The following is a 25,762-nucleotide window of genomic DNA, read 5'->3' as shown; positions in this document are numbered from 1 at the left end:
GAAAGATAGTATAGATTACATGTCTCTTCGGAGACATCGGATAACATAAAGTCATAAACAGACTTCATTTTTAAGGGTTAAAAAATTTGCGGAGCACTAATATAATGAAGTGATACTCCATACGCCCATGAGAGAAAATTGAACTCCTTGCCTCATTGGAGACAAATTCACTTCAACTAATGCAGAAGAAACAAATGAAATGCCTACCATTATATGCCCACACAGGCTTGGCTCAGGTGTTAGAGATAGATTTGAGGTTCATTCTTACCAAGTTTGGGGATGGAGATTTTCTTACCTTTCAAATAGTCTAATCCATAAATACTAGACGAGGAAACCTTGAATGTTGGAGTCTAATAAGAGTCCTTACTTTCGGCCAAGGAAATAAAAATGAAACATATACGAAAAATATAATTTAATCGGTAGTTCTTATCTTTTAGACTTGTACTCCGTATATTTACATATCTGTTTAATAATCTAGGCTTGCGTTGCTATGACCTGGTATATTGATCTTGTTGCAAGCTTACAACTTTTTTTTTTTAATCGGTAGCTCTTATCTTTTAGACTTGTACTCCGTATATTTACAAATCTGTTTCCGATTCGCACCAATATTTGAATCTCCAAACAAATAAAAAAAATGTGAATGCATTTTGTGTGTAAAACACATGGACTCATAAATAATCGTCCAAGAAATAAATGCATATTGGCACAAATATCGGCAGCCACATAAAAGAGGAGATGTATATGAACCAACATTGATATCGACTCGGCCCTCACATAATTTTTCCACAAGATTATATCATGAGACAAATATCCATATGATAGAGATTTGCTACAGCAGAAATCTATGTCTCAGTTTTGGCCATTTAAGGATGATAGTGCTAGCAATCCCTATGCTACCATATCTCCATTCATGCATGTGCACAAGGTTATATGGTATAATATCCCTTATATTTTTCACCACGCCACAGTCTGATAGCTTTAGTTGGTGAAGTCTTGATTAGGAGCTAAATTATTTCTAAATTTTATACTTTTTGTTGATCTATATGTTTACACTTAACAAATCACGAATAGGGAGACACATGGTCCATGAGTGAAAATCATGAACATATATATAGCATGTAGATTCTAATAATCCATAGAATAATTTCTCATTTGTTACAGTTACATGGCGGGAGATTGGTAGTTGAGAATAACTGAAATAGCAGTTAATAACAGATACCTGCCGCCTCTCCCTCAGTCTATTGTAATAAAGAGGAACCAAGCGCCATACTTGTCAAACATGGCCCTCCACTTGATCTTTCACGTTAAACTTCATTAATATAATTCCTTAGCTTGTCCACAATATATATAATAAGTTACAAAATATATTCACACATCATACATATCGTTGTTCAAGGATACAAACAAAAATAAGGAAAAACTGTGGTCCTGTGGATCCACTACATACTTAATATGATAGGTTTACTCATGTTACATGTCTGATGGAAAACAGACTCCAAAGAGAGGAAATAATATTTTGCTTATGTTTAAACGTAAACGTGTTTTAGGAGCTAGCTTAGATTGGTCATACAAGGACATTATTCTATAGCTAATGATGGTTGTGAATCGGAGACTTGCGATGGGGATGAACATAATCCATGACCACGGCATCCTCCACGGATTCACCTTCATTTGTATCACTAGTAGTCGGTTGTTTGGTCTCATCATGTGACTTAGATTCTAGCATTGATCTTGGCTTCACTTTTCCCTGCCGCCAACAGCACAGTAAATAATGTGTGATTGTTAGTAATGTTCACTAGTTCACCTTCTTATTATAATTTCTATTATTATCTTGTGTAACTTTGAAATATCTTACATCATACAACTAATACCCTAAAGTTGCACATAATAATTAACTGAGGTAATATAAGGTATGTAGCTATCTACCTGCATCTCCTTTGACGGCCTTGAGTTATATTCCAACGTAGCAATTGATTTTTCATCTGCAAAGTTCATTCCAAAGGACAAATTAGTTAATGAAAACGAAGCTGATTATATTAATATATATGCATGTTATTGTTAATTCATTGGCGGTCTTTATTATTAGTATGATATAAGGTTGTGCACATATATAATAAGACATATCCTCCTTGCGGCCTTGCCACGCCTACGGCATGAGTCTACGAAGCTAAGGGTCGCATGCGCATGATCATATACATGTCCTGGCTATCAACTTAATTAACTAGGGCTGTGAGTGTACTATAACATAGCTACCTATGTTACATTACTTGTGATTTTTGTCTCGGTTAAATAATGGGACAAATTTATATAGCGTAACGTACCTGAAGATGTATACATGGTATCCTCAAATATAGGAGATCCCTTGAGATCAATTTCAAGATGGACTAGCTTTGTTTTCTCGCCAGCATCCAGCACCTTAAAAATATATCCACATTATATATATATACAAGATCAGATCAGAGCAGCATGCATTATTATTTTGTTATTATAAATTTGAAAGATTAAATCACTCATACCTTGGTATAGGAAACAAGATCAAAGGTGTGCCTTGCATTGCATGCATGCATTTGAAGTAATAACAAGGCAGCCAAAAATTTAAGCGCAACCAAAGACATGATAAGATGATGATCTAAAAAAAAAGTGTGAGTATATAATGTGTATAATTAGGGCAAAAAAAAAGGTTAAAAAGCTAGCTAGTATTTAAATGAGGGGATTAAAGAGCTAGGGTTTTATATTTCCTTTGAGTTATTGTTGTTTAGAATAGAGGGTGTAGTAGTGGAGTACTAAGAGACATTTTAACATGAACATATATATAGAGGGTTATATAATGAAGCTAAGGAAGAGGGAGGTCCTTAATTGCGAGAACATGGAGGTGTTTGGGTGATGATGAACCTTGATATTGCCAATTCAATATATCTTTTGAAGGACTACACTTGTCCCCCTTTCTCCCTAACACTTTTTACTCTTGTGGGGGCTTACATTTTACATTCTAGCCCCACCACCACCACTACTACTACGAGTATTACTCCTAAATTTCTCACTTCCCTTTACATGTCTATTGAGCAATCTTCATACCTATATCTCTTCTTGGTAATCAATGATACGGAGTATGAGTACTAAACGTACAATAATCAATCAACTACTCTATTTCTCTATATACAATACTAAGATTAGATAATAACTTATCATACTAAATTAATTGTCACCCTCATTATCTTATTTGTTTATTCTTTAAAGATATTCACTATAATTTCACACATATAACACTTATTACTAGAGGTGTCAATTCAGGTGTTCAGATTAGATTCGGTGAGCTAGGTCGGGTTGGGTCCATTTTTAAACTTAAGTCATGATAAATTATTGTGTCCACACGAGTCGAAATTTGAATCGGATATTTTTCGGGTCGGGTGTGGTTCTGACACCTCTACTTATTATATTTGTAGCTTAGGTTCGTCCTTCCTATATTCCTTTCATGAATAGTTATAGCGAATTTTGCTTTTATTTGAAAGTAAAGGTGATAATTTATTGGAGAATGTAATATTATGCGACTACTATATTTGGTCATAAAGAGTAGCTTAAAAAGGCATTAATTTCCTTCGCTACAGCCTCTTGCAACTTATAGGCTGTTACATAGAATCCATATGTGAGAGTTTCCAAATCAATGAAGAAGAGGGAGAATAACTAAACATACGTACAATGGTAGTGTACTAGAAATTTTGATCTTCTATTGTCAAGTAGTTTTATAATGGACCCAAAGTAGAGTAGTATGTGCACTGGCCTGGTCAAATTAAAATTTCCTTTGAATCTCAACATATGTATGTTCATCTCTATTATCCTAGTAAAACATTACTCTTGTGAAGATTCGAAGATCCGACCTCTGATTCCAAATATAGAAGCACTAGCTACCATCGTCAAATATCCACCTACCCCATCAAACAGCCAAAATTGACTTATAACAACTACTACTTGTATTCTGTTGGGCATCATAAACGAACATACACACTAGCAAGTCTCTCTACCAGGAAACAATAATCACATAGTTTCAACACCTTATAACCAAGTACATGATACAATTATTACTCATAAAAGAATTGAAATACATTTAAATCATGCATTCACATACATGTCTCTATAATATTCAAGTAGATCAAGTAATAGTATAATCAGTAATCAAAGTGATTACTACGTACGTACGAAAATATATTATGGACGCAAAGAGAGTATATAAAAGATAAGGTGGTGTTGGTAAATTAGCATAGATAGAAATTAGAAACAGAAACAGAGAATAAGGGGCGATTTGCCCATTTGTTACCCACCATTCCATGTCTTGTGTTTCACCCCAATTTAATTGGATGCTACAAAATCTTTATTTTTTCTTATTTTCTTGCATAATTTACTCATCTAGCCTGCTTAATTTGTAAAAAGGTGGAACGGTAGAATTTTGGTCCCTCAAGTATTTATTTGGAAATTAATGTCTTATTTCCAATATTAGTAGTAATATGGGTAGCTACTAGCTAGTGTTCGCACCAATATCTAGTAAGTCTTAATTACTGTTAATTAGCATGCTAATGCTATTATGCTTATGCTATTTTAAGTAGTTATGTTAGTGCAGTACGAGGGTTGTGCCTTCATGAGTGTGCCATCGAAGATCCCCATTTGTTAATGTAGACTGCATCATTTTAAGCTACTTCCTCCCAACGATAATACTGTTACATGCATTTTTCTTATTGGTCCACCTACTTGCTTATGTCCTTGAAATCATTAGCACTAATTAGGATATGTCATCTTAATAAAAACATATACTGTATCTCATGGTACGGTCCAATTCATAAATTAAACTAGCTATTCAATCTCAAGATACTGATTATTATTATTTGTATTTAAGACCTGGCTGAGATCATATTTACAATATACTACATATTTGTTGATTTGTCATTACGTGCCTTCCTATATCCCGTATACTCCTAAAATAGTCGATTAAAACAAGCGCAACGTTTTAAAGAGACGGAAGGAATACTAGATATGATAATTGAAGCAACTAGAGACAAAAGGGGAGGAAAAGAGCCCAGAGAATGGGCGATGGAGACAGGGTATGTAGTCAAAACCACCAAATTGCTTCCTTGGTAGAAATTGGGAGCACAACCAAACAAAGTAGGCCCATTTTCATTGTCCACACGCGATGCGCTAAGTGGCAGTAGCTCACGTTCCCTCCACATGATATTTACAATCAGATTATTAAAATCTCAATTTTTGCCTTTGGGAAGTGAGGAGTGAAGCTGCTGCATCTGAGAGCACAAATCTCATAATCTTTAACAAGTCTTAAAAGCAGTAAAAGTCACCATTAAAACATCATAGGATCAAATTATTTACAGCATTTACACAATGTTTACTCCTTTTTGAGTGTAGAAATAGCAATTCACAATAGCTATGAAACCAAAATGACAACTATTACAATTATTTAGGTCCAGGTGAATCCATCAAGTTAAATCGCACTACTCCATAGCTAAAAACCCAAATGTGTTCTCACCGCTGTAAGTAACATACAGGAACCCATCATCATCTTTCTTTTCCTCATATATTGCAGACATGATTGCTCCTGCAGAAAAAAAAAAAGTGGGGAGATTCGTCAACACTGAACACTCTCCATATTAATTAGGAAATGAAAGCATCAAAGATTACCAGTAGGTGGGAGGACATTATCCACGAAGATGAAAATTGCTTTCTCTGCACTTAGCTTGATCCTTTTGCGGATCACATAAACAAACTGTCCTACGGTCAAATCAGCTGGGACTAGGTATCTGCAATATTTTGAATTAGCAAATATGTCCATCAGACAAATATAGAGAAAATTCAGCTACTCTTAAGTCTTAACATATTCAGTCTAATACGGAGTCATATCATACTTCATACTAAACTACAGCAACAACTAAACACCCAAAAAAATGTCCTTACAATAGGTTATAGTGTTATACCCTTCATAGCAGGTAGTTTTCTTCCACATGCAGTGAGGAGGGGCAAGTATAACCAGATTTACCCCAGAGCAGCAAAGAAAACAAGAACTGCTTGGTTGAAATTTGATAAATTGTTCTATTATCAAAAGTTTCACTGTTTTTTGATAGTGTTGAATACTTGAATAGCTCTAAATTGCTATTTAAATCGGGGTTCTTCTAACACTAGAATTAACAATACAACAATCATGCATAAGATAATATATCTTTGAAAAGTAACTTAATTATGCACTATTAAAGAAATTCAAGAGCCAAATTATATGTTAAGGAGCTCCTTTAAGAAATATCAAGAGATTATCTTGACATTTACGAGGTTAGGGGCACTACAAACCTTTTATAGAATCCTAAGACGTTTATATCCTGTCATAACAAAGAGCAAAACATGTAATCTAGAAAACAGCTTAGGCATAGAAGCATAGCATAAGATGAGCTTAAAGCAAGTACTACATGAGCTATAATTATGCTTATGCTTATGCTGTTTTCTAGATTCCATGAGCTTTTATACTTGAGAATTCATGCAAGTACTACATGAAATTCAATCTACGCACTACTACTCGCAACATGAGCTTCAAGCAAATAATACATGGAGGAACAAGTAAGGTAATGACCTCAATTCTTAATTGACATTGCATCCAAGTCACTCTTTCAATGGTTTCATCTTATAAGGTCCAGAGAACTTACAGGCAAAATACAGAGCATTGCTAATAAAGTGAAATGCTAAAATTAAACATATTGATTCATTGATTGATCTCGTGGAGATTATGTAGCTGCATGAAGATTGTAGACCCATTATTCTCTGTACCCTATTAATGACATTGATTATCCAAAGCAACACTAAGACATAAAATGCACATGTTTCAGGAAGGTGACAGCTCAGCAGACCATTAAGTAAAGAAGGGGGCATTGCCAGATCAGTGTTTGATAGACAGGCTACAAGCCTAACAAGTAGGACTCTCAAGTTAGATAATTCAACACAAGAAAGCAAGAAAAGAAACAATCCATGAATTTGTTTATGTTTCGTGTACCCATACCTTAGCTCCAGATTATTTTTTTTCTTTCTTTCTTCATCTCTTTTTTTTTTATTATTATTTTTTTTCTTTCTTTCTTCATCTCTTTTTTTTTTTTTTTTTTTTTTTTTTTCCGCCAGCTAAACAAAAGATGAGCATTCATTCCTAGCATTAGAAGACAATCTTCCCTTATCTTTCATATTCATGCCATTTCAGAAAAGGAAAGGAATTAAAGGCATTTAGTGCTGAAAGGTCTGAAAACTTTTCAGATTAGTAAACTTAGACAAAAGGGTATATTCTGATACGATTCTAACAAGATAACTTTAACAGAAATAGCAATCAGGTCAAAGCAGACAGCAAAGTCTTTGTTTTACATGCCAAAACTTAAGCATCCCTGCCTAAGATTTCTGGATCCACCACACTATCTCCCCTACTCAGTTTTACAGTCCCTATCTTACACCTAATAGGAAAAAGAAAAGTATGAAATGAAAGATATAGAAAACCCCATGAAAGATCAAGTAGCCATGCATCATTACTATTATACCAATAGATAGTTGCTTTGGTAAGATGAAAACAAATCAGAAATAAGTAGTGCAACCAAATATCATGCAATACCATCAGAATGCCAGATAGAAGTTCAGATTTGATATATTGATTCATACAAAAAAAAAAAAAAAAAAAAGGAACAAACATCTTACTTTTTCTTGTCAATATTAGGGATATCACTTCTCTCTGCTTTCTCCACAATCACCTTCAAAACACACCAACAAACAATGACCAAAATATAAATGAAAACAAGAAGATAGAAGAGACCCAATAATAGATAGTGGAAAAACAAAATCACTCAAAGCAAACTCACACCAAAGACATGGTTGGAGAACTATATATGTAAGTTTAACAAAGGCAAATATGTAAACAGATTTGTTCTATTAGGGAGTAACAGCTGGACAACCCAGATGATGTATAGGCCAAAACCCATTAAAAACAAAGTGATGCCAGCATCATTTAGATTTTATTATCAGTTTGCGAATGTGATTTAATGTCAATCACCACTACAAAGGAGAGGTATTCAACAAAGAAACTAATTCACAAAAGTTGGTCTAAACAACCGGTATATATCAACAGCCTGCAGGACATATAAAGTTGCTTACCGGTATTCTGTCTGGGTATTTCTCTCTGATCCTGGCAGCCTCAGCACGTCTTTTCTCTGAAATCAATCAGGATGGAGGATAATTATGAGAATCAGAATCCAAAAAGTTCCAACAAAAACCTAAGTTGAAAACCTTACCAAGATCATGTTCTTGCTTGAAGGAGCTCTTTGCCATTAGATCCTGAAATAATAAGCCAAGGACTTCAGAATTTTGCTTTAATGTATACAAGTTATAGACACGAAAAATAAGCAAACAGTAAGCTATATAGTGCCTATATATGTATCGGGTCAATATCTATCAAGGAGTAGTATTTTTTTTCCACAGCCAAGCCATATATCATTTACTTTCACCACCATATATTAACAAGTAAAGATGCAGATGTTTGTTTTACTGATTATAAACCAGTTAAGAGAAACCAGAACCATCAAAAGAGGGACACATTAGACAATTTAATAAGCAAGTAACCTTTAATAAGTCGCATAATGTGACCAATTGGCAGGTATGGGTGCACATTGGAAGATTTGACAAACCATTGTCCAGCATTCATAAAAGATATTCAGATTCCAAAGCATTTGCATGTTTCCAGTGATCCAAATACAAATGAACAAGTAGCAGTTGATTTCTTTCCTAAATCTTTGTCAAAATTGTCATATCAAACCCAAATATCAGCATATTTGACATTGTTATCTGTCCTCTCTCCTTTTCTTTTCACACATATACATAATTTTATTTTTACAACCAGTCCATATATAAACTCAATTGTCCAATATAGATATCATAGTCCAACACAGGTGCTTGAAATAAAGAAGAGTTTGAATAACATAAGTTATCAGAAAAACCCAATAACTGTAAGTTCATAATTAAACTAGGGTCATGATTTGAATTCGGTCAAAGAGAAAAAACAAAGACGTGTAATTTGTAATTTCATAACTAAACTGCATATAATCTGCACGTCTTAAGAATTGCACTTAAACAAGCTATATCTCGTTGAAGTCAAGAAATCAGCCCTTAACAACAAATAAAGAGAAGTCCTTTTATAAGATTATGATAAAACGGAAGGGATTTGACAATTACTAGTTATCTATCAATCTAATCTTTTGTTTGTTTCATCAAGAATCAGGCACAATCAATAATTTCACTGAAATTTACAATAACTTGATCAATCATTAATTCTTTATAGGCCAACCTCAAAAAAAAACCTAGTCCTACTCTTAACTTATATTTTTTTTCCCCCTTTATTTCACAATTTTCAAATTACAATTTACAAATTTATACAGTGTGTGTATATTTTGGAACAAGCAGATGATCAACAATTAACCCATTCAACCTCACCCCCACAAAAATAAAATTGAAAATATTAAACATTTAAAAGAGCTACTGTAATCCAAAGATATACATACTACTGTAATCCAAAGATATACACACAGAGAACTGATTCGAAGCAATAAAGCCAAAAAGATTGATATATTGAAGTAGCAGATTTTATAGATTACATCTAATTCACTGATCAACCATGTCCATACCCAACAAAGAACAAGCAAATTAGAAAAAGTTAAAAAGAACAATTAAAAGAAAAAGGTAGAATATTTAAGAATCATCAAACCTTTTAAAGCACCCAATTTGCAAGCGATTAGAGAAACGAATTAAAAGAGGGAAAGATTGAGTTTTTTTTTTTTTTGGGAAACCCCGTTAAGTTATGGTTAGGTCTGAGGTGGGTTTGAGTTTGAGTTTGAGGATTGAGGATAAAGCTGAGATTATGATGACTTTGAAAAGCGATCTCTTTCTCCTTTTTTAATCCTTTTATTTACAAATTTCTTGTTTTAGATTGATTTGCTTTCTTCTTCTTTCTGCCTTTTTTTAAGGCCTCTTGATGTTGAGTGCTCTGCCTCATACGCTTTCTCGGTATGATTGGGCCGCAAGCAATCACCTCTTACCCGGTCCCCGGGTCGGGCCGTGCAGGTCGGGTCGGGCTTTTAGTTGAAATAGTCATATTTGAATTGGATAAAGCAAATACGATTGCTTTGCCTAAAATGCATATCTTGGACTGCTTAAATTCGTCATGTTTTCACTTTTTAAGCCGGATCATTGATGATTTACTCTATCCAATTACTATATTACAAACTTTCTTTTTGAAACTATATTACGAACTTTACACCAACAATTGCATGCATAAAAAATTTATTAATAAAAGGTAACTATTGACATTGATTATTGGAGCTCTAGCCTCTAACCACTAGTCCTATCCCTCACTCTCCCCTCGGTATATTATTTGAATGTATGCTCCTACAACATTGTTATGTTGCAAAATTATTCAACAATTAACTATTGTTCATGAGGAAATAAAAAACGTTAATGCTCAAAACCATAATCGATTAGGTTAAATCATTTCAGAGCAAAATTAAAATAGTTATACAATCACTAGCTAATAGCTATACACTGAAACAAAATAATGAAATAACACATGATCAAACATAGTAGTATATATTTAGTACAACTATACAGAGATACACTCACCTAATCCAACTTGGATACATTTAGGAGGGTAACTAAAGCATTATTAAGTACAAACACAATAATTTCATACTAATACAGATTACAAGTAAAAGCTGCTTGTTGGTAAGTTAGCTTCTGATTATAGATAAATAGGCAAGTAACTAAATGGGGTAAATTTTGAGTTATGCATGCAACCTGGGCTGGAACTTCACGCAAGATGAGCGCTCTCCTTAACAGGAGGCCCACTTAACGTCCTTTTTTTGACTCACGGGCCTATCAACGCTTCAGCCCATGTAATACTCTTAAATTCTGTTAAATGTTAATTTCTTTTATTCCATCACTATCTACAAGGGGAATTACTGAATTATAGATATGATGGAATCGTAATCTTGTAACAATAATTAGGCATATTATTCTATGAATGGTTTTGCCGTCTTGGCATAATCTATTAATCTTAGATTAAGATGTATAATAAGTGCGGTCAAATAATTAACTTTACGTTAAAATATTTTATATAAATATATAACAATTGAAAATAAAAGAGTTGATAGTTTCTCTCGTATGATTTCTTTTTAAAATGCAAAGTTGATAGTCAACTAATTGACATTTTTCTTTATGCAAACTCATACAATTCTATTTTATTTTAATCCATGGACATGGTTCGTTTACTTCATAAGCAGAAGTGCAGAACTTTTCAGAAAAGAGGGTGTATTACCGTTACTTGAATTTATAATATTAATGTAGTAAATTACTAAATAAATGATTCATATACCTAAATTACTATATAGCGTTCAGCCGTTTACTACTTTGTTTATAATTGAAAGTAGCTAAATAATTACCATAAAATTCAAGCTGCGGCTGAAATAGTAACAAGTAATAGTTATCAAATAATATAAATTGACGGCCCGGAAAGAATGATGATCATTAAAAAGTTTGACATTTAATGATTGCATATATGTTATTTACGGAGTATTATCATAGTTTTGGTTTGAAGAGTCAACAATTGTGATTTGTGAAGTCTACTGTATTGCTTGACATGCAGTGTTGGCTGCTATGTGGAAACAGAAGAGAGGGACAGGTCACCTTCTGTTCTCTAGCCAATGGAAAAACATAAATTAATACTGTAAAAAATAGAAGCTTGAATCAACCTCAACCAACTTTAGAAACCATTCACATCAATTTTGATCAATTAAAATTCATGACCAGGAAAAAAAAAAGTAGCCCTGAAATATAAATGTAATAATTCACTGTAAACAAGTTCTTTATAGCATTTATTTGATAAGTGTAACACTTATTAAAACACGGAGAGAGTAACAAGCGGATTGATAGATTGGTGATATACTCTATCTACCCTTACTTACCTTTTATTTTCAATTAAATTAACTAAAATTATGTATCGGTCAAAGTGTAACACATATTAAAACACAAAGAGGTTAAATTTAATTATGCATCCAAGTTCAATTTACAACTATCAACTATGATAAGTCTTTTTAAAGAAATTAAATTCAAACATAAAAGACGTATTACATATACGACTATACGAGTTGATCGACAGTTAGGATGAGCAATAAACAATAGATGCCCGTCTGTGGATATATAAACTCAGATGGGCCAAGCTAAGTCAAGCTTAAGCCCATTAAAAAAGGGATAATATGAGTTGTGTAATGTCAAAATCAGCAATCATAGTAAGCCCCAATAATTCATGGCGAACTTTAGCCATCTCAGCAAGGTATGTACCATAACCATATTATCATATCAATATATCACATGTCCTTTTCCTTATCTCTGTCATACAATTTGTGAATATTGACAAATTTCAAATACCTACTTGCTCTATGTTTTTGTTGCCGCCCCCCTGGCCCCACTTTTATTTTAACCTTTATATTTTAAATTTAATACTCTCTCTTATTGTTTTTATATGCACATGGAAAGGCTTGATAATTTATAAAAGCTTAGTGGGTTAATTAATTGCCAAATAATTAATCAAAATCTTAAAATCACATGTGTATCTTAACCTAATTCGACTAGGACTTTGATGACTCCTCAATACTAATTCATTGACTCCATAAGTCCATATAAATGAAGTTTCATTCTTTTATATTTTGCATTTTGCATGCACGTATTGTTCTTTTGTGTACACAATTAGATACTTACTCTAGATGAACAGTAATACTCTTACAAAACTTGCATAATTAGTTTTAGTTCAACACTTCATAATTTCCATTGTCTAATACTCTCTTAGTTTTGATTAATATTAATGAATAAGAGTTACTAATCCAATTTCAATTTACAATTGAAACATGTTGTAGATAAATTCAAATGTAATATTAGTCCTAATACGTAGTAGATAAATTTCATATGAATATAACACAATACGACGTTAGAAATGCTAGAATTCTTACCAATAGCACATGGAGTTTAGATAAATTTGAGACATAATATGACATCCAAATCATGTTTTACTACCTTGAAAAAGACCAAATTATACTTAAGCATGTTTCTCCTTTTAGTCATCCACACAATTGCCAAAGTCTCTTATCTGTAATGCTTTTGACAAATGTAGACAAATTAACAATATCACAAGTCAATATTCTTTGTACCCAATAATTAATTATTATTTCATCCATTAAACTCTACAAACATAACAATAAGTCAATAATACATAAGAAGTATACATTTTAAAAATCATGGTACACATACAAAAGCTATAGAATGGTCAAAATCCAATGTGAATAGAAAACATTTAAAGTTGTAAATGACGAAGCCTAACCTAGATTTGTATAGCAAATTTTCTTGTAAGTTGAGATGTCCATAACCCTAGAAATTTGTTACCGAGTATATATGTCTAGGATTTATAATTAAGTGGACCCTCAATGTTTCTTGGGTACAATTGAGTGTAAAGCCCATCAATGCTTTAATTTAGGAGCCTAGCTTAGCATATATTGTTAGTTGTGAAGAAATATATATATATAATTGTGTGCATAAGATTGGTAATTAACTAATTAGATTTCCCAAAAGCATATTAAGATTATTAGTGCAAGGGTCAATGATTAGAAGCAGCATAATTATAGTTAAGAAAAACAATAAGACCCACTATATGACAACCAACAGGCAACAAAGGGAACTGGTGGAAGGTTAAACAACATCATGTCCCTTTTAAAGCTGGTGTGTTATCGGGTCATTTCGTGCTCCAATATTTCTAACATAAATGCCGGCATTATATTTTATATATGATCATTCTAATATTTTGATATTATGTTTTCAATAAGTCTTACGTGAAGGCTAGCTTAGCTCGCTGAGACAGAGCAGACTTCAATGAACGTTACTCGGCTCACAATTAAAAATGGTAATAAAAATTACTTTGATGAGTTTATTCTTATTATCACAAAGTACTCCATAGTTAAATCCTTGTTGACTGTATTCTTATATAATGCCTACTCTAAGGTGGATACTAGTTGGACTAGTTTTACAGAGATGAAATTTGCGTGAAGAAGATCGTGAAAAAGAAGTTTTAGCTAGTCAATAGAAATTTTATTTTACCTTGTTCACTGGAAAAATATGCATACACTAGAAGTCGTTTGGTCAGGTCATTTGGAATAGAGATAGAATTCATTCCATCTTTTTTTTTTTTTTTGGTGAATGTTTTTTTAGTAATGGAATACTCATACCCAAATGGTTCTAACTCTACCTCATACAGTCGAACCTATGGAATCTCATACCTACTTCTCCCCCTAAGATTCACAATTCATTCTATTAATGAATTATATAATCCATTTTAATAACAAAGTCAAATAACTTTAGACTACTATGAGTTTTAGAATTCATATCTCTCTAGTATGAGATTCATACCAATCCATTTCAATTTAATGAGCCAAACACAACCTATGCAAGCGTGAACTTATGGTGAATTACGAAAGTGAATAGAGAAGAAGAAATATCAGAAGAGGATATCGCATTGATTAGCTTCCTAATTACACCATAAAATAAAATTCCCTATGTCTCATTACACCCATGTTTTAATTATTAACATTGCTAATTTTATCATCATGCTAGATTCTTATCTTTTCTCCATGCAAGTATGTTTATGGCTGTCGATATTATTATTGGAATGATTCAGGATATAGCTTTTACTCACTTCGATGGTGTTGTCTTTACAAAAATTACAAGTTAAGGGTCTTTACCTATGAAAAGGCTACACATAAAATGGTTGTTTGTGGTGGTCTACTTACAAATCATTATTGACAGCATTTGATTGGTTTGTATTTTTGGGGTTCATTTTTCCCGTCTTGTTTCCCCTTTTTTTTCCCTCTCATTTTTTTCCTCCCTTTTGACGTGGCATACTTACAATGATATTGTATGTGGGCTATCGCATACAATGTGTAGCATCACTCCTTTACCTGAGTACTTTATATTGTAATTTTTTTTGGATACCATCTTTTCCTCTCTTTTTTATACAAGTATATGTATATATAACTCCTTGTTCCTTTTTCTTAGGGATACAATACAAACCTTTCTTTTATTTGACTTTTTTTTGACAAGACAAGATTTTATTTGAATTTTAAATCTACGCAGAATCATACATAATGAGTTATATTTAGACTTTATTTATAAATGGACCCCGGCACATGCCTTGTTGGTGTTCCACAACTTTAAGTTTCTTTTAGAAGAAGATCGCGCGGGCTGAGTTGCAATCTCATGAAACAATAATTAATCCTTTTTTGTACAAAGATTTCATGAACTCCTTTTTGGTTCATCTTTAGATGACGTACGTTAAGGAAGTAGTGAAGAAAATGCACCTATTTAGTTGGGATGACTGACGAAACAAACTACGGTTAACATATAAAGAAGAAATAGATTAGAAAGATGATTTATCTGACTAAAAAGGTACTCCCTCTGTCCCTAATTTTATTTTTATTTTTTTGCTCTATTTGACTTTTCATGGTTTTCAAGACACATCTTAGAATGTACATATCTTCATTTCCAAGCACGTAAAAATTATAAAAACGTAATATAGAATCAGATTTTGCTATGAACACTTTAATTAAGGGTGTAGATTTAATTTCTTTACTCTTTCCTCAATCGAGACTTACCTTAACTATAATAACCAAGGTCAATTTAATATATGCAAAATTCCAACACAATAAGGCCTTTAAGTTGTTCCTTATTAAAATAAAATCAGCTCATTATAATTAAAAAAAAAATTAGTCTTGGTTACGTACGTACAGTAAACAGCAGTAGCTGGCCTCTCACAGAGTCCAGAGTCCAGAGTCCCACTACTACACTGTACACACTCCTAGGAAGAGGCTTGTTACTCACAAAAGCACTTTAATTAAAACAACAAAAATATTGAAAAAGGATAATGAAATCGTCGTCGTCGTCTATAATTTAACACTTTCTATAAGACCATGAACGTGTACTCTAATGCCTCTTTCCAGAAAGCTTCTGCCTTTTCCTGCTTCGTTCTCGCCTTTCCAGAAAATCTTACTTCATTTTCTTTTCTCTTACGGAGTACTACACCATACTCACCGTTTTCTATGTCTGCAATTCATCTATGTCTTTATTAATTATTATAATGAATCTATATCTGCATCTTATTATTATTATTATTATTATTATTATTATTATTATTTATACACGGTACATCTATCTTTAGTATATACAACACGTCAAGATACTTACTAAGTTACTATATACACAGTTACAGTCGCAATTAACCAAATAATATACGTAGTATAAGAATATTGTATCTCCTCATCACTTGTCAAGATAATTAGAGGATCTATACGTACTCATGCATGTACGCATTGTTTTATTACTAGCTAAGCTGGTAATAAGCTAATTGGTCTGGCATGCAAAAGGTTTCGATCTTGGAGTCAATTGATTTTGTCCACCTTGAGACTAATTGTTTTTACCAAATGAAAACTATTTAATATACACTCCTTTTGTTGTCAAACGTATTACGTAGTACATGTTTAAATTTGAGCTAAATATACTTGATATGACATAACTTATGTCCCTAAGCGTTACCTTGTTAAATATGTCATTACAGACATTAATTGAATAAAACGGGTTTACGTGACATATATAAACAGAGTATTTTCTTATTAAGATCACTTTATAATATTTTTACTTTGTACTGGTCGTAATTTGGTATAGATATAATTACAAAATATAATGGTCAACCAAAGCTCTTATTAGAAAATAATTCACCCCACCTTAGTTCCAAGCTAAGGTTTCTATCTAGCTAGTTACTCTGTTCTTTGATCTTTTTCAACCACTTTATAGTTTATATAATTCTTTAAATTTTTTTTTTTTTACCACTTTTTTATTTCTAAAAGAAATGTATTCCTCTTATTTGTCCTAAATCCTAATATTGGACACAACTACTTACGCCATAACACCTTAGTCTTTTGTAAAGGAACTTGATGAGTTGCCTCACCCTCCTTTTCTCCTTGTCTTTTAACTTACAGTACGTTATTATGTGAAGAAAAAAAGAAGAAAAGGCATTAGTTAAAATAACAACCTAACTAACTAACAAGCAATTAAATAAAATGAAGTGAAAAGGGAAAGTATGATATAAAAAGATAAGATACCTTGCTTTTGGGCATTACAAATTAAATGTAGGTGGCTTGAAGGATAGTATGAAATGATATGATGTAGCACTCGTTTTTGTTATTCCTTTCTTCGTCATGTGATCTTAAGCACCACCAGGCCAAATAAACAGTTCCATCAATGTATACATATATATATATGCACACTACATGCACTTTAATTACATGTTACGTTAATCCTCTCTTTTATACGACCTATATAATGTAATTAATTTTATATTACATATCATGCGCATGACTTCCAAAGTGAATAAAAAGATAAACCACCAGTTCAAAAAATTTTATATTTATTCAAATAAAAAAATTTAAAAAATGTCTCAACACAAAAGTACTTACAAAAATTTCTTAAACACATAAAATGAAATACAACCGACTACATATCATTAAATCAAGGAATGCAGGTGAAAATTTAAAAATATATTGCCAAAACAAGCTAACTACATATGGCTATCATGCTATGACAATAGAGAGGGAAATAAATGATATAGATGGGGGGGAGTACTTGAAATGGATAGATATGATGATGATTTTTTTTTTTTTTTTTTTTTTTTTTTGGAAAGAACGGGAGCAGGAGGAACTATAACTTTGTTGTACTGTATTGTCTGTATCACTGTATGTGTGTGCGTGTGTGTGTATGAGTATGACTCTTGTACGTTCTAAATCAATTCAATTTTTATTTCAATATTTTTTTGTACGCTAATGCTTGTCTATATGAATCTCATTCCTATATAGAAATTTAATAAACTACTTGTATTTGTCAAATAAAAAAAAAAACCTAGATACACTGAGACAAATCTAATTAGATTGAATGTGCCTAATTTAATTTTTAAAGATAAACAATAAAAATAAACTTAGAATATTTAAATAATGCATTTGTCAAAATATTACTCGACATTAAATTATCCTGCTGAAAAAGGATGAAAAAAAAAAAAAAAAAAAAAAAAAACACAAAGGGAGAGTAAATAAGGAAAGTGGCCTAACTTCAATACAAAAAGTAAGGAGGGATGAGGACGGATCATGAAGACAACATAGTTGTATTTAGATGACCCAGCTTTTAATCTTCCATTTTCGATGAGGTGACTAAAGCTAGGAAGGATGAATGGAAGCTAAGCTACTTGGACCACTCCACTCGAGCAACTATAATCCAAATAGAGAAGGGACTGTATATGATTATACAGAGTATTTTTGTTTGAACGTTTACTCCAAATTTGTTTAATATGTAATCAAAGTTAATATATCATCACTTATAAATCATACAAGTAATAGACAATGGACCACTGTTAAGGGTACTATCCTTTTACATAAGTGGTATTAAAAGTGTCAACTCAGGTGCTCGGATCGAGTTCGGTGAGTTCAGGTTAGGTCAATTTTTAAAGTTAAGTCATGCTAAATTATTTTGTTCAAGTGAGTCAAAATTTAAATCAGATATTTTTCAGAATGATTTTGAATCGCGTCAAATTGGGTGTGGTTTTGACACCTCATGGTTCCATGGACGTTGTTTGGGAAATACATGGCTAAACTATTGGATTGTTGCTTATGTAACATGTCAGCTATCCAAAAGAGTTTTTAATTTAAGTTACCGTTTAATTCTATGCTAAAGAAAACGAAATGGAAAAAAGATAAAATAATAATAATAATTCTTACAGTAGCTTAAATAAATAATGGTTAAGAAAATAAAAAAAAGGGGGGGAAAGTAGTTAAAATAGTTAAAAGTGTTCCTTGGCACCAAAACAGAAAATGAGCGGCATCCCTGTATTTTCCCAGCAAAATTAATGGAGACGTAAAGTAATAACGCAGAGACAATTTGCCAAATGCCAACCCATTTAAAGCAAATCCCATTCTCTATTACTTTGTTTTGTACCTTTCTTTTACTCATTATTAAACTATACAAACACAGTTTTTCAAAAGAGATTAGGTGATTTTCTTTATTAAATAAAGGGATTAATTTGGTAATTATAAATAAAGAAATAAGGGACCATCAACGAATTAAATAAATAATAATGGCTACTAAATATTATGACAAAAAGCTACTCCTTAAACTGTCATTGTCCATACCTAGCATGTTCTTGTGAGGATTTTTATTAATTAACAATGAAATTTGCCCTGTTTTAGCTCTATCTATCATCTTCATCACCCCCAATTAAATAAATAACCCACTTGCAAACAAAGCTACATCACCCTTAAACTTATGATTTTGATATAAATAAACTTTAAAATAACAATAATAAGAACAAGAAGATTATATTAATAGCAACTATAATGTAACCCAAAATGAATAAATGAGTAAACTAATTAAGCTAATGGATCAATCAAACATGACCCATGTGGTCTGATTAGCAGCTGTCTACTAAAACAATGCAATGCCTGAGAAGGGAACCAAATTCAATGCACAGTAAGACAAGCTTTCCTTTTTTTTTAATCCTCAATTAGTAACATTTTTTAATTATTAATACTTAGCCATTATTAAAGATTACACCTTTAATAATTCAATGACAGTCTAACATGTTACCAAATCCCAGGGCCAGGGGTATTCATGTAAATCATTGCGTACTGATGGGGGTATATTCATCCACATTGTCAAGACATTCCAAGCAAACCAAGGGTATCAACAACATGACTCTCAAGCCTAAAGTTTAACCAATTATAGGATATAACTGAATTTAGCCAAGTATTCTTTCACAGATTCATGTTCGTCAACCCAACATCTTAAAGTGAACATTCGAGTATACAATAGATATGTTCTAAAGTTACGCACCCCCTTCCTTGCAATTTTGTTGGGAACTTACCTACTAATCTAGCAGCAATAAACAGATCTTACAAAAAAATATAAAGCAGAGGAAATCAAGACTAATTCTTTAACAATACAAGATCTATCCCCCACCAAACAAAAGATTTTAGCGGCGCCATAATGCATAGATAATGACCAACTTGATTAGTGCAACTTCAATGGAGTAGCAAATTTTCACTAAACTATGTCCCTGTCCCCAAGTTAAGGGGTTTTTTTTTTTTTAATTATGTCAACAATTGGGTTTTAGTTCCAATCATTTACCATATTATAAGAGGAAATTCCATAGGAACTTCATGGATAAGCATTAGTACTCCCGAATACTCCCTTCCTCTCGATGTTTCACAATGCACCACTCCTTGTACCTCCCAACCATCATCACCAGCCAAAGTACCACCACCTATCCAAAATATCACAACTACAAGTCAACTACCCTCTCTCACCTGTAATTGGAATTATATTATTTTCCGACCCCCTGGGTGATTTGTCAACCCTTTCTCCATCCCAGTAGCCTATTCAGAACTTGAGAATACCAGATACGAAAATGAATACTGTACTCTTGAATATTCAACTTTAACAATTCTAAGGATTAGATACATGAATGTTCTTGACAATCTAAAGGATAAAAGAAGTAAAGCAGTATATAATTATTATAACACAAAATCAGAGAATGAGTATGGGAGAATAAAGAGTAAATATGCCAGAGAATCACACTCCTAGCTACAGGTTTCATTCAGCATACTCAATAGAGCAAGTAGATAATTTCAAAGTAGCATGTTCACTGAAACAAAAAATTTATGCAAAGAGGGTTGAGTAGAACAGTAAAACATACCTGACTTCACTGGGAATACAAGAAGGATAAGATAATCACTCACATCGAAGACGGGAGGCCAAGGTAATCAAAGTGCATTGCAGATCAACACAAGGACAAAAAAATATGAAACATCGAGCCTTGATGTAAGCTTTCATCCAATTAATATGACAACGTGACAGATGACAAATTGACAAATGACAATAACCAAATATGATGATGAAAGAAACAGACCCCAAAAAAAAAAAAAGCACAATCACTCAAACATTTAAGTATTCAATTGCTAACTAGTGCCTAGGCAATCTCCAATAATGCTAACTCACAGCGGTATTACCTATATCCACTCCTCTCAAGTCACTGGAAAATATTTCTACATTTCTGATCATCATAACTTAGTTGTTTGTCAATAAATTAAACATGGAAAAATATACACAATCAAGTAAAAACAATTTCAACATTGAGCAAACTTGCGAGAGAAATAAACATGGACAGAAAAATATGATACTTAACAATTAGAATGTCAAAGGACATGAAAGCTACGAATACTAAATTTTGAAGTTAATTGTTTGGTTGTACATAGCAAAATAATACGCCGGCTTGAAAGGCACAAAGGCTAGGATACTCACAAGCAAGGAGATAGAAAAGAGTTTTAAGCCACAAAGAGAGGTGTCATCATCACCATAGCTTCTAATTATTGACAATATCATGTATCACATAAAACATTTAAAAACCTCCGGGAATGCAATGTGACCAATATGCGAAAGCAAACCTCCTAGCTTGATGAAATTGAGTCAACACCTCCATGCCGAAGCTGCCACCAGTTCCCGCCTCTGCCAACTTAGCACTAGAGATGCCTGCCGCTTCTCCACATGAAATCCCCTCCCTGGAGTTCTCTTTACCACATAATCTGCCTGAGTTTCGGTGAAATTGCTAAACTGCACGGGTGAAAAACCAGCCGAGGCAAATAGGTTCTTCCAGTGGGGCATCTTATCAGGGAAATGGACACGCCCCAACACCGTGCTTTCAATCCTAGGCTGGATAAAAAACTTCTCAACCTTGTTTACAATGTCTGTGGCTACATTTAGACCATCAAGTGACTCTAAGAAATTAGTGCACGAGTCAAGAGTATGGACAAGATGTTGTGGGAGAGAAACATCACAGCGATCAAACCCTCTGTCCAAAGAGACCACAATTTTGGGGGAACGCTGCTTAATGAACTGGAGGATGGGTGGAAGGATAGTTGGGCGATTGGATGACGACCAAATGGGGATACTGACAGCAATTGCTTCATCCTCTGAGGTTCTGAAATTGGGCAAGGAGCACGAAGACGGATCAAACAAATCCAAATTGACAACTTGAAGCTCAAAAGCAATACCAATATCATTGGCAAATTGCACAAGGTTTTCACGGATTAAGGCAAGTTCAAAGGGGTGAGTCGAGTATGGAGCTAAGGCAGTGATTTTGAGGGATGGAGGACCTCGTTTCCTCAAGGGAAGCTCTTGAATAAATGACGCCCATTGAGCACCGCAACCAATATCAAAGTCAATAATATGAATAGCATCAGCATCATCAAGAGCCTCGAGAATAGCTTGTGTGCAAGTGAAATTCATAAACTGAGTAATGGGGGAGACCTCAGAAAACATCTTGTAGGCATTCATCTTATGAACAACATCATATGGAGTGAGGGTCTTTGACGAAGGAGCTGCAACTGGGTTGCCCGTCAGGAGCATTTGTAGAGCTTCCTTCACATACAAAGCAGCCCGAACGAGGGGCTTTGCCGGGAGGGAGAGCTGGTGATTGAGCCGCGCCAATATCTCTTGCGCGAGTGAGAAATTCCCAGTTAATATCAGGTCTGCCGCCTTGAAGAGCTGATCTTTAATAGCCTGCTCTTGCAATTGCTGCTGCTGATGTAGGACGGGCAATGGGAAATGGTTCTGTTGCTGTTGTTGCTGCTGCTGCTGCTGATGGTGGTTTTGTTTAGGCACCATCATTGGCGGAGGCAAACCCATGGGAAACTGCTGGAAACCCACACCCGCCTGCTGCTGTTTCCGCAACATTAACTCATGACCCTGATCATGAAACGGATTTTTGACAGCAAGATTGGGGTCTAGAACAACGCCGGGATTATGACGTTTGTTGGGAGGTTGAAGTAAATGTTGGTCTAGGTGACAGTAACCCAATGGGGGCATGAAGAAGCTAGGGTTTCCTAGGCTCTGCACCTGGTGTTGGTTCATCACCAATTGTGGGTTGAATATTTGGGGCTTTTCATCACCAACCTCAAATTGGTGCGGATAACTATTATTATTATTAATACTGTTAATTGAACCCAGAAGCATAGCACTTGAAGGATTTATCCCCCCATTTTTAGTATCCAAATACCCAGATGAAGAATTGGGAGAAATTAAACCAATCTTGGCATTACCATTACCATTACCAAATGATTCAGACCCCCCAAGAAAGGCGACACCTTCAGAAGCAGCTGCCGCGGGGAGAGGGTGAGGATGCTGTTGCAGCAGGTGGTGCCTGGACGGCGGCGGCGGAGTGTCGAATCCAGGACCTTGATCAACAACACCAAGACCAGCATTACCCTCATAATCAACAAGAGTACCAGATTGCAAAAGATGCTTCAAACCCAAAGAAGGGTCTTCAGCATCTCCAATGATCCAAGGCAGTAAAGCACCTTCCCCAGTTGGAAACAAGGCATCCCAATCTTCTAAACCGGCAACTCCGACTCCGGCGGAAGAAGCAGCGGTGACATTGTCATTGTCAGATCCTTGTTGGTGGTGGTTGTGGGAGGGCCAATCCTCTTTCCGGGCACAAGCTGGGTCCGCCACACCGGCAGTAGTGGAGTTGTTGTTGTTTTTGCAATTTGTGAAGGAAGATGAAAGAGTGGATGTGGAGGTGGGTGGACTGGGGCTGCGCCGGGTAGTATCCAGAGTAGATGTGGGTTCACTCTCAATCGAACTTGTCTTTGTTGCCGAGATTTGCTTTTTCGCCGGATTCTGTAAGAATTCGTCTTCGTCGTCTTCTTCGTCTCCCTGAGAAAGTTGTTGGTGGTGCTGTAAATTGTCTAGGGTCTTCCAGGTTGGAGTAACAGAAGAAGAGATTTGTGAAATTAAACCAGAAACCTCAACCACACCCTTGCCTTGCAAATTGTAGGGCATAGCTCGCATCTACATCCAGAAAACAAAAAACACCACCCAAAAATTTACAAATTAATCAATTAAAGAGAAGAAACCCTGGAGAGTAAAGACATTACATTTGAAAAAAAAAAAAAAAAAAAAAAAAAAGAGATTTGAGAAAAGGGAAACCATTACAATACCATAGTGAAATGGGTGGTATCAGAAAAGAGGAAGCAGAACAAGTGGATGAAAGTGGTTGAAGAAGAAGAAATCAGGCATATCTAATCCCTTGAGCAACAACAACATTTCTAATTTCTTCTTCTTCTACTAATACAGAAGAAAGAGGAGAAAGAGGGGTTGCTTCTTCATATCATAAATCATAATATCATATGATAAATTTTTATTTTAAAAAAAAAAAAAAAAAAGAGTGGGGTTCCTTGTTGGTGAGCCTAGGGGGTTGTTTTGTAATGTAGTCTAAAAATGAAAGAGGGTAGCAGTAACTAGTCTGTATGGTTGTTCTGGCATGGATGCGTGCATCATAATAAAGTTAAATAAAGTTGCCTCTTTTCTTTCTTTCCTATTTTCTCTCTCCTCTTTCTTTCTTTCTTTCTTCTGGGTTTTAGTTTTCTCCCTCTTTTCAATTTGGTTTCTCAAGGACAATAACCCATTTAACTCAACCCTTTCTTTTCTCTCTCTTGTGAGTTATGTACAGTACTTGTATATTTTCTCTGGGGTTCTATTATGTCCCCTCTTGCCTCCAACTGATCTACTACTGCTCAACCCATTCTACACTCCTCTAATCTTCTCCCCTTTCACTTTTTTTCTTTAAACTCCTCCCACTCCGCTGTTTTAGGGTCTGTTCTCTTACGTTAAAATTCAATTCAGGGCCTGTTCTTATTGACTAAACTGAGCTGAACTGAACTGAACTGAAATGAATATTTTATAATAGAAGGAAATTAGGAGCTGAACTGAACTGAAATGAACTGAACTGAATTGAACTGAATTTCAACGTAAGAGAACAGGCCCTCAGTTCAGTTTAGCTCCTAATTTTTTTCTCTTATAAAATATTCAGTTCAGTTCAGCTCAGCTCAGTTCAGCTGAGTTCAGTCAATGAGAACAAGCCCTTAGTGCTTCATTTTGACTTTGTACTACTATTCATATATGAGTACGAGTATGAGAACTTCGTAAATCTTTGACACGATACACTTTAATAATGTCAACTATAGGCGATTTACTTATAATAATCTCAACTAAGGTTTATTATCTAATAATCCTAACTATGGGGGTACTTTGCCTCTAATAGTCCCGATGACCAATTAAAACTTTTAGTTATCAATAAATATAAATTACAAAAAAGTTAATATTCGAAAACTATGAATTGAGACGATTCCAACAAGTATATACATGACTATTGCGGGAGGAAAACTCAGGGCATAGTTAGAATTATTAGAAAATAAACGTAGGTTGGGATTATTGTAGGTAAATCGCCCATAATTAGGATTATTAAAGTGTATTTTTCCTAATTTTTATATCATTGGTCAAATTTTCGTATTAGAGAAGTAATTAATAAAAGAAGTAATAATAATTTTTTGTTTGTTAAATTCGTCTCGATTTAAATTACGAGTATTTTAATATCAAACTTATATTTTAGCCTTGCTAATGTCCCGGATCCGATACATGTGGTTTAATTTTTTAAAATTACCCAAGTCATTAATATAAAATGTATACGACAATCTACAGCATTACATAATAACATTGAATCAACTAAGGGTTT

The 25,762-nt window shown here is 33.9% G+C and overlaps 3 protein-coding genes across 3 annotated transcripts; all 3 read right to left on the bottom strand.

Annotated features, from left to right (window-relative positions):
- Positions 1–1,291: 1,291 nt before the first annotated feature.
- On the bottom strand, positions 1,292–2,808 carry LOC145599067 (uncharacterized). The gene is made up of 4 exons (XM_081655479.1): positions 2,517–2,808; positions 2,322–2,415; positions 1,927–1,982; positions 1,292–1,747 (listed from the first exon to the last, which is right to left on the bottom strand). The coding sequence occupies exons 1-4, from the start codon at positions 2,613–2,615 to the stop codon at positions 1,589–1,591; spliced, it is 408 nt and encodes a 135-aa protein (XP_081511605.1). The 5' UTR covers positions 2,616–2,808; the 3' UTR covers positions 1,292–1,588.
- Positions 2,809–5,319: 2,511 nt separating this feature from the next.
- LOC145598125 (autophagy-related protein 8f) lies at positions 5,320–9,976 on the bottom strand. Its single transcript, XM_081654437.1, has 6 exons — positions 9,770–9,976; positions 8,304–8,346; positions 8,167–8,222; positions 7,714–7,766; positions 5,680–5,798; positions 5,320–5,596 (listed from the first exon to the last, which is right to left on the bottom strand). Exons 2-6 carry the CDS (start codon positions 8,338–8,340, stop codon positions 5,493–5,495), a joined length of 369 nt encoding a protein of 122 aa, XP_081510563.1. The 5' UTR covers positions 8,341–8,346; positions 9,770–9,976; the 3' UTR covers positions 5,320–5,492.
- An 11,365-nt stretch (positions 9,977–21,341) lies between these two features.
- Positions 21,342–24,667, bottom strand: LOC145598896 (scarecrow-like protein 22). The gene is made up of 2 exons (XM_081655298.1): positions 24,189–24,667; positions 21,342–24,039 (listed from the first exon to the last, which is right to left on the bottom strand). Exons 1-2 carry the CDS (start codon positions 24,189–24,191, stop codon positions 21,658–21,660), a joined length of 2,385 nt encoding a protein of 794 aa, XP_081511424.1. The 5' UTR covers positions 24,192–24,667; the 3' UTR covers positions 21,342–21,657.
- Positions 24,668–25,762: the final 1,095 nt, after the last annotated feature.

Source organism: Chenopodium album, chromosome 20 (assembly GCF_948465745.1).
Source record: "Chenopodium album chromosome 20, dcCheAlbu1.1, whole genome shotgun sequence".
Lineage (NCBI taxonomy): Eukaryota > Viridiplantae > Streptophyta > Magnoliopsida > Caryophyllales > Amaranthaceae > Chenopodium > Chenopodium album.
Note: the sequence above shows the minus strand (reverse complement) of the source record. Positions and strands in the feature narration are given on the sequence as shown.